The sequence below is a fragment of the Podarcis tiliguerta genome (assembly GCF_965153285.1).
Source record: "Podarcis tiliguerta genome assembly, chromosome: 17".
Taxonomy (NCBI): domain Eukaryota; kingdom Metazoa; phylum Chordata; class Lepidosauria; order Squamata; family Lacertidae; genus Podarcis; species Podarcis tiliguerta.
The window spans coordinates 29382739-29399025 of record NC_139550.1 but is presented as its reverse complement, the minus strand read 5'-3'; the positions used below and the strand labels follow the sequence as shown (position 1 = coordinate 29399025).

Genomic DNA, 16287 nt, shown 5'->3' with positions numbered 1-16287 from the left:
ACTTCCAGGGTACCACTGTACTATGAACACCTTTCTATGTTCTCCAGGAATTATGAAGGTCATGACGATAGATGACTTATCTGTATGTTAACAGCATAATGTGCTGAAAATGTGAGCTGTAGCCTAGGAAATTCCATTTCAGCCAGCTTTCCTTCAGCAAGCCTTTATTCTTTCGCTCACTCACCTCAGACCTGTTGTGAGAATTATTAAGATTGCTAAGGGATTTGATACAAACATCCTGTTCTTCAAAATGACATCAACTGCTTGCCTCTTTGACATCTCACAAGGTGTTTTGTTTTTTTTTTTTTGCTTCTTGAATCCTATAGGCTGCCAGGAGATTGCGGAGGAGTTTCGGTCACAGGAGATTGACGGTCAGGCTTTGCTCCTACTGAAGGAAGAGCACCTCATGAGTGCCATGAATATCAAGCTGGGTCCTGCCCTCAAGATCTGTGCCAAGATCAACATCCTCAAAGAGACCTAGTAAGGCAAGAAGCCAGAGTTCTCCCCCTCTTCGCGCTGGGACCATTTCAAGCTCTCAACACTGAATGGAGAGAAACTGACCTCTCTTAAAAGCCAGTCTTGGTGCTACATGGAGGAAGTATATCTCCCCAGGAGGCCTTGAAACACCTCTTCAGGAGTATCTCATGTTGCCTGAAAATTAGCCTCTGAATCGTTCTGGTGGCAATACAGCAAGGATGATGAGAGTTCTCTGGTGAGGCTTCTCAGAGGAAGGGCTGAGAAGGACCCTTCCTCTTCTCAGAATTAGAGTTGCTTTTGTTTTCTCATTTTCCTTCCCATGCGGTCTTTTCCCCTCCTACACAGATTCATTTTTCCAGGGAACCAGTTAGTGCTGAAGTTTGGGAATGAGTTCTCTTGATGAGGGAGGGAGGGGAAGTTGGAAGGTCCTTTAAATGACGCCTTTCTCAGTTCATAGCGTCACGTGGAATTAAGTAGCAAACTGACCCCATACAGAACACTGGAAGGTGTTCTGGATCACTTAAGGATTGGAGCTTGTTCATGCCTAAATAGGACCCTTGCCAAGACAACATGAGCACTTCTATGATATCGAGGGATTTTTAAAAGAAAAAACTTTAATTCTACATGTCTTGTGGAGTTGGAAGATGCCATTCAATATCCAAAGGAGAATCCAATTGTACTGAAGCACCATTTGTTTCTATCTTGCTTTTGAATTTTTTCTTTTACTAGTTTTGTATCTTGCCCTCCCCCTGAGAGCATATGGGACAAAGCTTCTTCGAGCAGGTTTGTATCTCCTGTCAGAAGCCTGTTTATTTTTGTTTATTATACAAATATTCTCTTCAGTAAAAAGAATGCTTCAAAAATTAAGTTGCTGGTCCTCTCGTGGCCTGATTTTTTTTTCCTCCCCGACTTTCCTGATACACACCAGTGCAATAGTTTCACTTGGAGAGATGTATGGCAGGTTTAAATGAAGGCAAGCTTTGTTGCTGTTCATGTTAAATAATTCAAAAGTAGGGTACAGCTTTGAACTACAAAAGGGATTTGTTACAATTCATACAGAGCATGTTCAAAATCTTAGTTTTGATGTAACCTGTATGTCTGTCTCAAAGTCTGTACCTTTCAGATTTTATGTTGTGTCTGAGAGTTTATACTAGGGCAGGTGTTTCCACTGTTCTGTGCTTGCATATTTCAGGCTTGTTCCAATCAGTGGTGATATCTAGTACTAATCAATGACCCCTTTTGAAGTATGACTCTTCCAGTAATAGGTTTAGGGCAGTTTACAGTATCTGCTGGATGATAGCCATGGCTTTTGGTCAAGGATGTGTTTTTCCATTCCTTTTTCCAACAACTGTTTTTAACAGTTTTTTAAAGCAGTGTAATTTGAGGAGGGGGACATGTACTGAGCAGGGGAGCTACGGAGAAAGCTTTACTTGTACTTATAAAGCTAGGTGTGATATTTGTCACTGTAGATTGCAGTTAAGGATACTGAAATTTGTTAACTGTGTTAACTTCAAATCTGAGATTGAAACTGTATGTCCTCTGCTACAGTTCTGGAACACTGAACAAGATTTAGCAATATTTCTTGGATTATAGTAGTTTAAAACAATTAAACCTACCTTGCAATCATTTGTAGAGATTTCCATATATTTCTATAGGAGTTTACTCATTTCTGTTGCAAACCTAAGTGTGCTTAATATCTTAACGTAAAGCTCAGCTTAAGCATATTTACTTCTGCTTAGTAGAAATAGTGTTTAATAAGTTCTGTCTGCCAAAATGTCATTTTAATGGTAGGGTATGTAGTATTTTCACAACTCAAACAGCCTTTTAAAGCCCACTAGAGGGAACCAGAGTTTTGGCAGTATTACTTCATGCCTACCAGCTGGGATTCATGCCTTAGCTTTCTGGGCTGTTGGCTCAATCAAGTTTCCTTCTTTAGCACCAGGCTATCTTCCCCACCTCCTGCCCCAAGTTTGACATGGATTGTCCACCTGTTATTTGATGTCACAGTGACATCAAGCAAGGAGTTTTTGCCCACAAGGTTTGAAATCAACCTGAAAAGTGTTGATGGGCAGCTGATTGTTGGATCTTGTAAAGTACTGTGCTTGGGTTTTAAGACTCCATGATGTCAGATACAGGCTGGTGTGTGGGGCTTGGTGGTCTAACTAGGGGTCCCAATACGTTTTATGTTTTCCAATCTGAACACAAAGTTTAATATCACTAACAAATGAGAGCTTTTAACCACAAGGAGTATAGAATCTCTCGAGTACTCTGGAGAGTCAAATGTGCTTGGATTTCCTGTGCCATTAGTTAAAAGTGATCACCATTTTCGTGTGAATTGAAGAGATTATAATAGCTATTATAGGAAGGGCGGGGGAAGCAGCAGCCATCTCATTGTGTGTGCTGGTTCATACTTCTTAACTACAAGAATAGCTTAAATAATGCTACAGCACTAAGCAAAAAGGTGTGGCTGAGGCAGCCTTTGACAGCATGTTTATGTGAAGCATAGCATTGGCCTGAATATAAGCCGCACTCCCCCCCCCCCAAAAAATCAGACAGTTAAAAGTGTGGCTTTTATTCATGACCTTACGCTGTCAGCAAAGTGGTGCCCTCCCCAACCAAGGAAGCAGCCTGGGTATTGTCATTTTTCCTCCTCCCCCCATCAATTTTAAAGGTGCAGCTTATTTGTGGGTGCGGCTTATATTCGGGCCGATACAGTAGTTGATATTCCCAGTCCTTGAATTCTAAACTAGAGATACAGGTAACTGAAATTTAAGCACTCTCCAGCCAAGTTCTGTGTTTGATTAATGAGCTATGTTCCCTCTCCTTGTGTGGCTGGGAGAGCAGGAAGAACAGGAAAGTAGTATTTTAACGAGTTTAATTTGCTGCAGCTTTCTTTGACTTAAGAGAGGGGGAACCTCCAGCCCTTCCATGTTGTCAAATTCCAATTCCCATCAGCATGATCCCAGCTGCAGTCTATGATTAACTCACAAACACACAGTTCAGGGCTTCGAGCCATTTTAATTTTAAAGTTGTGTCTTTGTACAAAGTTATTTTTAAACACCACCATGAAAAAGTGACCATTGCAGTGACCTTATCCCTGTTGGAGGGAACGTGAGACACTTGATGCAGCTTTGTTTATCTAATTTCATTCCAGCAGGAGAGCTGATCATTGCTCTTGAGTCGGAAAAGGAGAGATTTTGCCCTGCTGTGTACCCCACAGATCGCTGCTCAGTCTGAACCACCAGCTCTCCCTACGAAGTAAATATATTATTCCTCACAAGAGATAGCTGGTGTTACTAGTGAATCCAGGAGACTTTGAACTGTAAATGGCTTATCTTCAAAAGTAAGGAATATTTTTGAGCTGCAGCTCTGATCTCTCCAGTAGGTGATAGCATAGCATGCACCAAGTAGAGAAAGCAATCTCTTAAAGCAACAGACCTATCATGTCCCAATCCCTCCAGGAAGCAGATGAAGGTGCAGCTTAGATTAACATCCCTACTGAGAACAGACCAGCAGTGATGTTTGCACTAGTCTGGAAGGATAACAGTTTATTCCACAGGTTTTTGTGGCTATGTCAAAAAACCTAAGGTTTTGACTAACCACCCAGACAGACTTTCATTCCTTATTCCCCCGTTGAACTACTAAGAAGACTGGTCTTCCTTATATTTTTCAACCTCCGCCATAAGCACATATACAACTAAAGCTAGATAATTCCTCTTTCTCGTAAAGCATTTAAAGGGAGTGATAATGCAGGGACCGCACTCAGGTGCACCTGCTGTTTTAATAAACTCTCTTTCCTCTTTGCCTCTGAAGTCTCCACCTCTATTTCAATTCAGGCCATATAGCAAAATATACATATTATTGCCATCATCATGTACCAGTGACTGGGGAAAAAAGAAGACCTCAAATCTACTTTTAATTCATACTTTAAGATGGAAGAGTCTCCAGACTGTCTGTCTACTGCATCTTAAAAGGGCGAATCTGAAAATGCAAGGAAAGCTCTCTCACCTTTCAAGAAAAATGTACAAATGAATAATTGAAAATAGAAATCCAGTGTTTTGTAGAATAAAGCCCATACAAAATATGTAAAAGCACTCAATCCCAGCCCCTCTACCCACCCCCCATACCCAAGGCTACTAGTATTTCCCTGCACCTTCAGGTTCTTCCCCTTAACTTCACATACTGCAGTTCCCCTTGCTGCTCCACTCCAAACCTACAAACACTTCTTCATAAGCTGGGGGAAAATCAGCCTCAGCAGGCAATCTAGAGAAGCATTTGCCCTTCAGGGCTCTGTCCAGTCCCCCTATTTCAAAGTTTGTTGCCACAGATTCACATTCATAAAAGCCCCAAGCCCCAGTCCCAGTACTCATTCATAGCAGGAGAGGAAAAAGGGGGCAGCCATGGTAAAAAGCAAGCAGCTTAAGGGGTGATCACAAGAAAGATGAGGGGGAAGCGACCAGGTGACACCCGCTTATGTGAACAAACAGGGAAGGAAAAGAAAGAAAAGATCACATTGGTAGCAAATGGTCATCTCGCTCTTCAGACTCTTCCCCTAGTTGGTCATCGCCAACACCACGATACGCAGCTGGTACATTCCTTGGTTTCGACCGGCACACAAAATCACAGCCATCCTGTAAACACACACAGGTTAATGTACAAATGCCAGACCACGAATAGCGATTGCAGCATGAACCTCTGTCTCCATCCAGATTCCACCTCTTAGCATGATTTGAGGACTTCAATGCTGAAGGGACTCTAGAAAGACGTGGCAGCCAAATAAGCACAAGTGCCGTACCTAAAGCACATCAAAGGCTTTGCATAGGCAACTAGTAAGTAAAAGCTTAGCTGGAGAGTGTCAGCTCAGAAGTTCCCACAAGGAAACAAGCCTAGGCTGTGCCTCCCAGGCAACTCTGAAGGGAAGCCTGTTGACAGGAATTTATTAGCTGCAATCTCCAACAAAAACAATAGCTATATTTGGACAACGCAATAAATCTGTTTATTTAGCCAGAACAAACTTTCAATTCATGCACTCCCTCTCATTCAGTGCAGCTGCAAGGAACTGAAAGGCTCTGCTTCCATCTGATTAAGTATATCATTTTGTCCGAATGCAAACTGGGTAATCTCAAATTATTAGTTGACACAATGCAATTTCAAACCATGGCTCTGAGAGTGGCTTTTATCAACAAATACTGGTAGAGATTAATCACAGTCTGGCATTAGACATCATACTAAATGGCACTTAAAAAATTGTAACAAGCTGGGTCCCCAAGCTTCACTGCGGCTTCTTTACATGGGGGTGGGGGCACCTTTTCTGTCTAGGGGCCATTTTTATCTCCTTCCCTTGGAGGGCTGAATACGACAGGTGGGCATCACTATGGTGTCAGGTGATGCTGTGCTTTGAAACCCAAATTGTCAGGACTTCAAAGAACAGCACTGGGCTGTTTGACAGTCCTTCGTTTTAGCGAGATTCTGATGCAAACCAGCTCCTGAATCAGGATGGGGTTTGTCAGGATTCAATCCCATCCTCCCACACATCAGCTGATGTCATGAGGAAAATGGCTTTGCGGGCTATGATTGATCCACAGGCTGGAGGTTACCCAGGTCTGCTTAAAACAAGATGCTGAAACAAGATTCATCAAAATGCCTAAATGCACATACAGTGGTACCTCGGGTTACATACGCTTCAGTTTACAGACTTTGCTAACCCAGAAATAGTACCTCAGGTTAAGAACTTTGCTTCAGGATGAGAACAGAAATCGCACGGCGGCAGCAGGAGGCCCCATTAGCTAAAGTGCTGCTTCAGGTTAAGAACAGTTTCAGGTTAAGTACGGACCTCCAGAACGAATTAAGTACTTAATCCGAGGTACCACTGTATACCTTTCCTGTGGCACAGGTAGACTCAGCTTGTGTGCATGATATCAGATGCAAACTCTGGAAGAATCACAGGTTGCCCCTTGCTGCTGTACGGATTTGTCTCTCTTGCTACTTACTGCCACTAGGTTGCCCAGATCTTGCCAGAAGGCCAAGTGGGGGAACTGCTCCATGCCTTTTGCTCCCACCAGCAGACGCTGGTAAAGAAATCCCCCAATGAGGTACACTGCAACCAATGGAGCAAGCCTGAAAGAGAATGTCAAAATACAAACAAACCAGGAAGGCAAAAGCTATGATGATTTCTAATAAAACTCAGAACATGTTGATGTTCTCTTACAAACTGCTTAAGAACTTATAATGAGGCTGACTGGCATAGGAGATTCCAACCTTTATGGTGTAATATGTGTTACTCCTACAGCCTCTAGTCAAATTGTAATTTTGAGCACCGGAGGAGAGCCCAATGTGCACAACTTTAGGCTTAATGGTTGTTAGGTATCACACGGAGTATACACAGCAGCATAAAATATGGGAAGGGAATGGGGAATAGGGATCAATATGGCAGGCAAATTATTTGCCAAGAAATGGGGAGGAAAATGGGTATACTTTAGGGAAGCTAAATTGCAGGCTACACTTGAGGACATTTCTGCAAGTTTATTTCCCTGTACAGTGGTACCTCGGGTTACAAACTTGGCTAACCTGGAAGTAGTTGCTCCGGACTGCGAACTTTGCCCCAGGATGGGAACGGAAATCGTGCGCTGGCAGCATGGCAGCAGCAGAAGGCCCCATTAGCGAAAGCGCGTCTAAGGTTAAGAACGGACCCCCGGAATGAATTAAGTTTGCAACCCGAGGTACCACTGTATCCGTTTGTAACATCCAAATCTTCCAACATCTTGTGAGATTTGCTGAAGCCCAATCAGAAGCTGTGCTTATAATTCGTGTCTAAACAGTGAGCAGTAATTTAGGCTCTCCTGTGCATCTATGAAATTGCAAGGCCCAGGGCATTTGTCACATGTATAATATAAACCAGAGCTTTCTAGACTGTGCGTCGCGACAAGTTAGTGTGTCGGTTGCAGTGTGTAGGTGTGTCCCACAAATGCTCCCCGCACTCCTCCCGGGGCTGGAAAGGGGTTAGTTTAACCTCTGGTTCGCTAGTAAAACTGAATTACTGTGTCGTGAAATGATGCATGTCTAAAAAGTGTGTCACCAATGTGAAAAGTTTGGAAAGCTCTGATATAAAAACATGCCATACTGTCATGCCTGACTAAATATTTACCAGGAAGCCAGTGCCCCTAACTACATATGTATTCTTTTGTCTTAAAGCTACTGCCTTTCCCCATTCCCCATGGCCAAAGACCTTTACTTCATTCACCCTATGCTCAATACAAAACCTGATTCTGTGAAATCGCATTTACAGAAAAGTGTCTCGTGGATAAACTTTCAGCAGATTACTTTTCTAGACCCTTTCTAATAAGGCACTGAAAATAGGGAGCAGCACCATGGTACCCTTCTGTAATGGAGGACAATGTGTTCCACTGTTTCATTTCTACCCTGTATGCTGTTGACAAGGGCGGCACTGGGAATACTAATGTCCGATACCACTTGTACTCTTCAAAGCTTTGTCCCCAATTCTGTTTAAAATCTGTACTGAACTGCCAGGTGAGATACTCTGAAAATCTGGAATACTTTCTCGCCAAGTCCTGAGAAACTGAAGATACTTGTTGGTAGGGCGTGTGCCTGTTTTGAGAGGTAGTTCCCAGCCTATTTTAGATGGGGTTGCACTTTGCAGCTTTGAATGCTTTTAAGATCTAGCCTTTAAGTGGCACCTATGGCGTCAAAGTGCAAATAGATAAATAGGTACTGCTCCGGCAGGAAGGTAAACGGCGTTTCCGTGCGCTGCTCTGGTTCGCCAGAAGCGGCTTAGTCATGCTGGCCACATGACCCGGAAGCTGTACCTTTTTATGGCATGAAGTGCCGTCTACGTTCCAAGTCTGGTGCTCACCTTCCCACCTGAAAAGAAGCAGCCACTATTCATGAACTGGTGGCATACAACTTACACTGCCGTGATGCACTGAATGGGGGGACACACTTGAAATTTCAACTAGTCCAAAGTACAGGCCTTAAGATTGTACACATAGACACCAGGCTGTTGGTACCAAATCTCATGTCTTTCTGGCACCAAGTAAAGAACTTATTGTTGAAAACAGGCACTATTAAATTGTATTATCAGAATGGCTTTTATCTCTCAAGTTGCTCTGATGCTGCTCAGTTTTAACTGTTATTTTCATTTTTTAATCCCGTTTTATTTGTTTAAAAAGAATATGCATGTAAGCTACCCTAGAAATTGCTAAACCGAAGATGGGAGTATTAAAACTTTTAGACAAACTTACGTAATGAGCAATATAGAGCCAATACTTAAGTGAGAGTCTTCTGGAGGGCAGGCTAAGCTGCTCTCTAATTCAAAGAGGTAGAAGCATTCCTCCATCTTTTCTCGTTCTTCTGACACCATGGTGAAACCACTCTGTTTATGGGAAGATAGCACACTCATGGAAGCCCAATAAAAGACATCTATCACCTTAAATACATACAGGGACAAAGTTCCGTCCTTCCCCAGAGAACTATGCTCGGCAGTGTCCTTCATCTTCTTCAAGAACCATCTAACAGTGCCACCTCCCACTTCTGAGCGAGATACATGTTCAGATAAATATATGCTGTACGCCTCCTGGGCTGTACTTTAAAATGCTAGTAGGAGACTCTGTGTTTGACTTTTTCTTTACAACAGGAACTTCCCAGCCCTCCCAATAGCCCTGGACTACCCTTCTTCAGGTGGCGCTGTGGGTTAAACCACAGAGCCTAGGACTTGCTGATCAGAAGGTCGGCGGTTCGAATCCCCATGATGGGGTGAGCTCCTGTTGCTCGGTCCCTGCTTCTGCCCACCTAGCAGTTCAAAAGCACGTCAAAGTGCAAGTAGATAAATAGGTACCTCTCCGGCGGGAAGGTAAACGGTGTTTTTGTGCGCTGCTCTGGTTCACCAGAAGTGGCTTAGTCATGCTGGCCACATGACCTGGAAGCTGTACGCTGGCTCCCCAGAGTCGGGCACGACTGAACCTAATGGTCAGGGCTCCCTTTACTTTTACCTTTTACCCTTCTTCAAAATGTGTTCATTTTCTAAGTGAGCAGCCTTTCCCCTCCAACCAACATATAAGTTCAAGCATCGTGGTATTCCTGCCAAGCTGAAAAATCTCATTTCCAAGCATGTAATTCAGCTCTTAAATTATTCAGCGTGATTAATACTGGAGGTAGTGTAATGAGGGGTGACTCCTAACCATTGGCCAATATACCCTGGAATTATTATTTTTTAATAACCCTTTCCAGTAGCTACTCACTGCTAGTGTCTTCTTGTTGCAGGTGATCATTACTATGGCTTTTCTCGGCTCCTTCCCACAGTGGCTACTATAGGGGTCTCCCCCCTTATAGGTCAGTAAAATCCATGAACCTGCCAAGACAGAAAACCAAGACACCCTGTGAGGCATATGTGGTATTGAAAGAGCAATGGATAAGAGTTGTTGAAGGATAAATGTATCTTACTTCCACTGGCAAGATGGGTCTCGTTGATTCGTCCCAACACCATTGTCTGTTGCTTATTGTTGATCTGCACCAAGCCAGAATTGGTCTTATTGCTAGCATTTCGACACACCCGGAACTTGTAGGTGTATTTCTCACCTTCACTCTCACTTTCAATTTCAAAACTGCAGAGGGAGATGCCACAGAGAGAAGCCTTACAAACATTGCTGCTCACACATTTGCGGGGGTGGGAGGGATCCTAACAATAGTCCTTCCCACTCAAATTAAGGAGCATCTATACCAGCCAACCCTCTTTCATTCCAAATTCCATTAGCAGAGGTTTTCACAAACTTAAAACAAAACAAAACACGTTTTACAAATTCTGCTCTAAAGTGAATGAGAAACACCCCAAATCCTGAGGCATGAAAAAAAGGGAGATCAGCATGTATCTCCTTCATTTTTTTAAAAAAAATATTTGTTACCTGCTCTTTACAAGAAGCCCCCGGGTGGGGAATACAAATTAAAATACAACTGTGTTTAAAATCCAAAAGCTGAGAACACTGATCTAAGTAAAACAATACAGCTTTGGATACAGAAAACTCACATTCAGCCATCCCCCAAATGCCTGCGTGAAAATGTGTGCATGCCACCAAAATGTAAATAACGTAGACACAAAGCATACACATCCAGGGGCAGCAAGTTCCAGGGTTTAGTAGCCATCACAAAGAAGGCTTTCCCCAATACGGTTGATCTAGAGCATGGATCACAGGTGCCAAGCCTTCTCTGTGAATCAGCCAGAGCTAGAAAGAAGCACTCCTTGCTCTGAAGTAACCAGGGACTCAAGTGACAGAGCTGGATCAAAGAGCACTCCCTTTCCATGGCAGTGTAACATCCCACCCCCATTCCAAGAAACTGTCTTGTCTTGATTCAGTTTCAATTCAAGAGTCTTCATTCAGCCTATTACCACTTGCAAGCACTGGCCAGGAACCTCAACGGCCTCTTCCAATTCTGACATAACAAGAGATAGAGCTGAGCATCATTGGCATACTGATGACACCTCATTATGTGTCCCTGGCAACTTCATATAGATGTTGAACAACAAGGGTGTTAAGATGAAGCTCTGTCGGACACCACAAGTCAATTCATCTGGATGGAACAAAGTCCTTCCACTTCCTATCACCTCCAGGATCCTGTCTTGCTGGCATGAACTGAACCACTGCAACACAGTGCCTTCCATACTTAGAGCTAGGCCAGAAAGATACCATGGTGAAAGGAATCAAGAGGTGTGAAAAGTTTGAGAGGAATCAACTCAACTCCTGCCTCTCTCCCAACAAACATTATCTAGCAGGGCAGCCAAGGAAGTTTAGGCTCCGTCTCTGGGACTGAAGCCAGTTTGAAATCCGTTCGGATTAATCTACTTCCTCCAATAATGCCTGCAGGTGGCTTGCCGCCAGCCTCTCAAGAATCTTGCCCAAGATTGTGAACAGGCAATTGTAATGTAACACTTCTGGTCCTCTGAAGGATCCTTCTGGTCCTTCAAGGCAGGCAGCACATCCCCCTTCTGCAAGGGTCAGTCAGCCAAACTCCTATAACCAGCTTCTGTACTGAGCCAACAAATCTTGAGTTAGATGGTTATCTGGTATTGCTATAGTAACTGTTGCCCAGAACTTCAAAGATACCCTATGTTGGGCAGATGTAATCAGCTTATTCACAAGTTGAAACAGCCCTGCTGGACTGAAGAGGCACTGGTGGCAGAGAGGCACACTTTATTTGCCGTCACCGCTGCCATGCGGTATGCATGACCAAGTACTCTTGCCTATATCTGGTCAGTGTTGCATCGGGACTTGCACTATTTACAATCTAGCCATTGCTGCTCCTGTTTAATAATGCAGTTCCCTGGTATACCAGCGAACCCTGGCATGCTCACCGGTTGCAATGATGACTCCTGAAGCAACTGTGTTTATGGCCCAGTGCATCTTGCTGTTCTATAGCAAGTGTAGAGCCTCAACAGGAGTGCTAGCCATCTCAGCTGGAAAATCCCTCCAAAGTATTCAGGAACCTTTATGAGTCTATTAGACCCTCCATCCCTATGGGTGATACCATCAGAGGGAATCCAAACCATATCAGGAAATGGTCCATCCAGGACAACAGCCTCATTACAAACCCCACAATCAACTGAACCAAGCTATCCCACTCTGTTGCAAAGACCAGGTCCAGAGTATGTTTGTTTGGACACATGGGTTGCACCACTGATTGATCAGGATAAATCTATGGTTGTCCAGGTGGCCATGAGGTCCCAAGCTAGTTCACTGGCAGCTGAATTGGAGTGGGTGTTGAAGGTACGTGGCACCACTCTGGAAGGATTCTCCAACACCATGCTCAAGATAACCTTCAGGTTAGCAAAGGAAGTGCCATGCAATGGGGTGGACAAGAGACCAGCAGCACCCCTAGTCTGTTCCAATGACTCAACACCATGAAACCCCTCAAATCTAGTCGGTAGGGTTTGGCCTCCTTAGGGATTACAGCTGTGACTCTCCCCAACCCAGTTGGGATTGGTGCCACACCAAGTAGCCTAAAGGAGACTAAAAGCTGAGTTAACACTTAATCTTCCCAGCCTGCTCACCCAGGTGTCAATAGTGAATATCTGCATATTTCCTTTTGCAGAGTCTGTAATGCGGATTGGTGGGGAAAGTATTCAAGTAGTGCAAGAACAGAGGTGCTATTTCAGGCATGGCGAAACTTGCCCCTCCAGATGTTTTGGGACTACAACTCCCATCATCCCTAGCTAACAGGACCAGTGGTCAGGGATGATGGGAGTTGTAGTCCCAAAACATCTGGAAATTATATCTGAGACTTACCCAGTAAGGGCATTAAGTATCTATACCAGATGTCCACAAGGCCTCGTGAACAGCAGAATATTGCCAATGAGCTGTTAATTTTATTGGGGGTGGAATAAACTCCTTCAGCAGCCATCTTTTCACAACAGGAACGCAATCGCTATGAGCAAGTAGAATTCTTATGAAAATCACTTGTTGACACTAGCCAGGCCTGACAAGCAGCTAAGGTGGTTGGATATTCCCCAGGGGCAGTGACTCAAAAATCCCTCTTGAGCAACTGCTCCTGACATCAGCCACACTGAAGCCACCCCAACAAGTCAATCAGCCACAGGCACTGTACCTTCTGCCGAAAATTGGCGTCAACCTCTCCAGCAGCTTCTTTTCTTTTGTGGATTCACTGCCTTCCTCCCCAAGTAGATCACATTCATTGTCCTTTGCCATCACAGTGGTTATGAGGGCTAGCAGCACAGCATGGAAGCAAAGGTGAGCCAGGAACATTCTACAAGCAGTTGTCTAGAGTAAGGGCAGGTGATGAAGAACAGATGTAGACAAGGCATTAATATGGCAGCCTGACATGAAACCTGAGTTGCAGAGATCAACTGAACAATCAACGCCTACTTTTTCATTATGGCTTTTACATGGAAAGGTGGACATTCTATAAGCAATCTCACAGTCCTGAATTAAGAGACAACTGGGATATTAGTCTCACATAAATGACAACCTGCAATAATTTGGCATTGAGAGAGAGGAAATTCACTACTTTATTCACCAGGTGCGGCCAACTGGATCCACTCAGTAGGCTGAATCCTTATTTCCCCCAACAGATATGTTTCACATCCTCTTTGAAATGTATTAAGTACATCTTCTGTTCAGTGTTTCTTACTATCGTTATGTCTCATCTCAAACCACTCTCAGAAACTGTTGTTAATTCTGCATTGTCATATGCTATTTTTATGTTGTTAATCATTAAAACAAGAAGTGAGCATCTCATAAACGATGATTCACTCACACCACACATGGAAGCTTTTAGAAATCAGTCAGTAGGTACATTTTGCTTTTTTGTTTTGCATTTCAAGCCATCCAAATGTAGGTTTGCTGCATGCTAATTTCTGCAAACGTATTTGCAAGGCTGGCCTAATGTCTTTGATGCATGAATAGTCACCTTCTTTTTAACTACAGGTACAGCACAGACAAATTTAAGTAGCTCATAAAGTGCCATTGACTTTGCTGATAAATTTTAATACTTAATTATTAGCACACTTGAAAGAGCCATTTTGCCGAAATTGCCAGTTGCAGCAAAGGAATATGACAGTGTCATCTTGCTCAGCTCTTGAGTGTGGCCTATCATGTTGGAAACATTCACCTTGGAGGACTCTTGCTGCTCTAACTCTGGGTGTGGGCTCTGAAAGATCAGCCCAGGAAAAGTCAACATCCTCTCAGTAACTGAGAATCCACTCTCACCCTTGATAGCCCGAAATGGATGTTTCGGGGATGCACCATTTGAAACATTAAATCCTAAGGATTTGGGGTTAGGCGGGGAGGAGGCAGCCCTTGCGCTCAGAATTGCAAAGAATCTGTGCCAGAGATGGGTGGAGAGAGCTTTGGAAAGAGCCGCATACAGGTGGCAGCGGGGGTGGGACGAAACTGCTGAGGCGGCCTCGTTCCCGTCACTCGAGTTGCGGGCGCAGAGCGCCACGCGGAACGCGGCACCGGGCACCCACCTGCCTGCGGCTCACGTGTCCGCCCCGCTTCGCGTGCAGACGTAACGAATAGCGCGCGTGTCCCTGCGACGGGTTCGCCCTTCGGCACGGCAGGCGTCGAGGCCGCCTGCTGCTCACCCTTTCTACTTTACCTCAGCCCTGCAAAGCCCTTCCCTGACCCCCACCCCACCCCCCAAGTGCCTAAAAAGCCCCGCCATTTCCACAACTCGACTGCCGCCGGGGGGGGGGGGAGCGAGGACGGAGCTTTCGGAGGAGGAGGTGGGGGGTCCCACATGCCCTCCGCCCCCTCACCTCTCTCGCCCCCCGGAGCCTGCAGCAAGCGAGGTGCGGCTGAGGGGAAAAGGGGAAGGAGAAGGGGAGCAGGGTCGGGGAGCTGCGCCGTCACCTGGGGCTGCCCCGGCCCACTGCGGCGCTCGACGTCGCGTCTCGGCCTTCCTCCCCGCGCCTGTCGCCGGCCCCCGAAGCCGTTACCGGAGCCCGGAGGAGGAGGAAGAGGAGGGCGGCTCGTGACCAGTCATGCTACACAAGCGGAAGAGGAAGCAGCAGCCCGTGCCGTACAGCCGAAGGCTCATCCTCTTGTCGACCGGAAGGAGGAAGCGGGGTAAAGGGGCGGTTTTGGTCCAATCGGGTGGAAGCGGCTCGCCGAGTCGTTCCGCCTTCACCTACCTCCGGCCCCGCCTTCCCGTGCTTGCAACCTGACCAATGAGAGGCGGAGGAGCGGGTTCGGGGTGGGGCTTCGGCGTGACAGGCGACACGGGGCCCAACCCGCCTCCGTTCCAGTTCTTGGTCTTGTCGACGACGACAAGGAGGAGGCGGGTGAAGGCGAGGGCGGCTCTCATTGGCTCTTCAGCGGCTGTCACGGGATTGTCACGAGGCCCTCCCTTCCTCCCCTTCAGAATTTGAATATCTGACAGTTTATTATATGAATGGGATAAATAAAATAAAATGCTGTGCTGTGTGTTATTGTTCGCTATTATGCTACGAGCTTTTGGTGTTTAAATGCTGCAAGCCGCCACGGTGACCCTTGGATGAAGGGCGGTGTATCCAAATTTAATAAATAAGATTTAAATGAATAACGTATTCGCGTTTTTATATCGTAGTATTCTCACGCCAAACAGCTCAAAAATTTAGCATGAGGTTCTCCTTCCCCTTCCTCTTCTCAATAATTGCTTTTCTCCTACATAATGCTAGCGTCTTTTTTTTTCTTAAAACAGCATTTCCCCTAAAGAACGTGCACAGATTATGGTAATTAACTAGAAACTCACAATTGTTAGCTTATGTTTTATGAAGTTGTTGCCGTTCTCATGAAGGGAAACACAGCTGTTGCTTATTTGCACATGCTAGTCCAGGAAATGATGCAAATTAGAAATGCTCTAACCACAACTGAGATTGGAGGGGTCTGCAGAGGAAGGGCAAAATCTGTAGCTGCCTTAGTGAGGGTGGCAAGGTGAGACTACAATGGAGAAAAGTATGGGTGCTCCAGGAGGCCATAACACAAAATGCCCTGCCCTTTATATTATTACGGTGGTTAAATGGTTCCATCAACTCAAGCTGGCAGCAACAAGAGTCATGTTTCTATTTCTAAAGCAGAAATTCCTCATTTCATCAGTCAGTTGCTGCCCTTGCTTCTTTGTGGAGGTCAACTATTGTCAGAACAAATCGGGAAGTGCTGCTTTTCGAAGGCAGCTGTGGCATTTCGCTCCTCCCATTGCAAGGATCATCTGATTCGTGTTTACTTTTTGTTCCGTAAGAAAGAAAGCCAGTCTGTGTGACTTCTGTCTCTGGTACTACTGTATTTTTTCTTGCAACCACCGATAAAA

At 45.0% G+C, this 16287-nt stretch overlaps 2 protein-coding genes across 12 annotated transcripts in view; one reads left to right on the top strand and one right to left on the bottom strand.

The window, feature by feature from the left end:
* The window catches only part of PHC1 (polyhomeotic homolog 1), a 30639-nt gene extending 28536 nt beyond the window's left edge, over positions 1 to 2103 (top strand). For all 10 annotated transcript variants that reach the window (XM_083419617.1, XM_083419610.1, XM_083419616.1 and 7 more), the window contains one exon: positions 327 to 2103. In XM_083419617.1, the coding sequence (XP_083275743.1) occupies positions 327 to 481 (155 nt within the window). In that variant the 3' untranslated portion in view covers positions 482 to 2103. The remainder of the gene's footprint in view (positions 1 to 326) is intronic.
* Positions 2104 to 3475: 1372 nt separating this feature from the next.
* M6PR (mannose-6-phosphate receptor, cation dependent) lies at positions 3476 to 15065 on the bottom strand. Of its 2 annotated transcripts, none has more exons than XM_083420656.1 (7): positions 14853 to 15065; positions 13087 to 13259; positions 9934 to 10094; positions 9732 to 9841; positions 8736 to 8866; positions 6468 to 6594; positions 3476 to 5108 (listed from the first exon to the last, which is right to left on the bottom strand). In XM_083420656.1, exons 2-7 carry the CDS (start codon positions 13242 to 13244, stop codon positions 4986 to 4988), a joined length of 810 nt encoding a protein of 269 aa, XP_083276782.1. In that variant the 5' UTR covers positions 13245 to 13259; positions 14853 to 15065; the 3' UTR covers positions 3476 to 4985. The 2 variants fall into 2 exon arrangements, with proteins under 2 accessions (XP_083276782.1, XP_083276783.1); XM_083420657.1 differs by lacking the exon at positions 14853 to 15065 and adding an exon at positions 14759 to 14780.
* Between the last annotated feature and the right edge of the window lie 1222 nt (positions 15066 to 16287).

Coding starts and splice junctions, on each gene's coding strand:
- M6PR (XM_083420656.1), bottom strand. CDS start 13,244: ATGTTCCTGGCTCACCTTTGCTTCCATGCTGTGCTGCTAGCCCTCATA. Junction 10,095..13,086: donor ACGCCAATTTTCGGCAGAAG/GTACAGTGCCTG, acceptor CTCCCTCTGCAG/TTTTGAAATTGAAAGTGAGA. Junction 9,842..9,933: donor GACCCATCTTGCCAGTGGAA/GTAAGATACATT, acceptor CTGTCTTGGCAG/GTTCATGGATTTTACTGACC.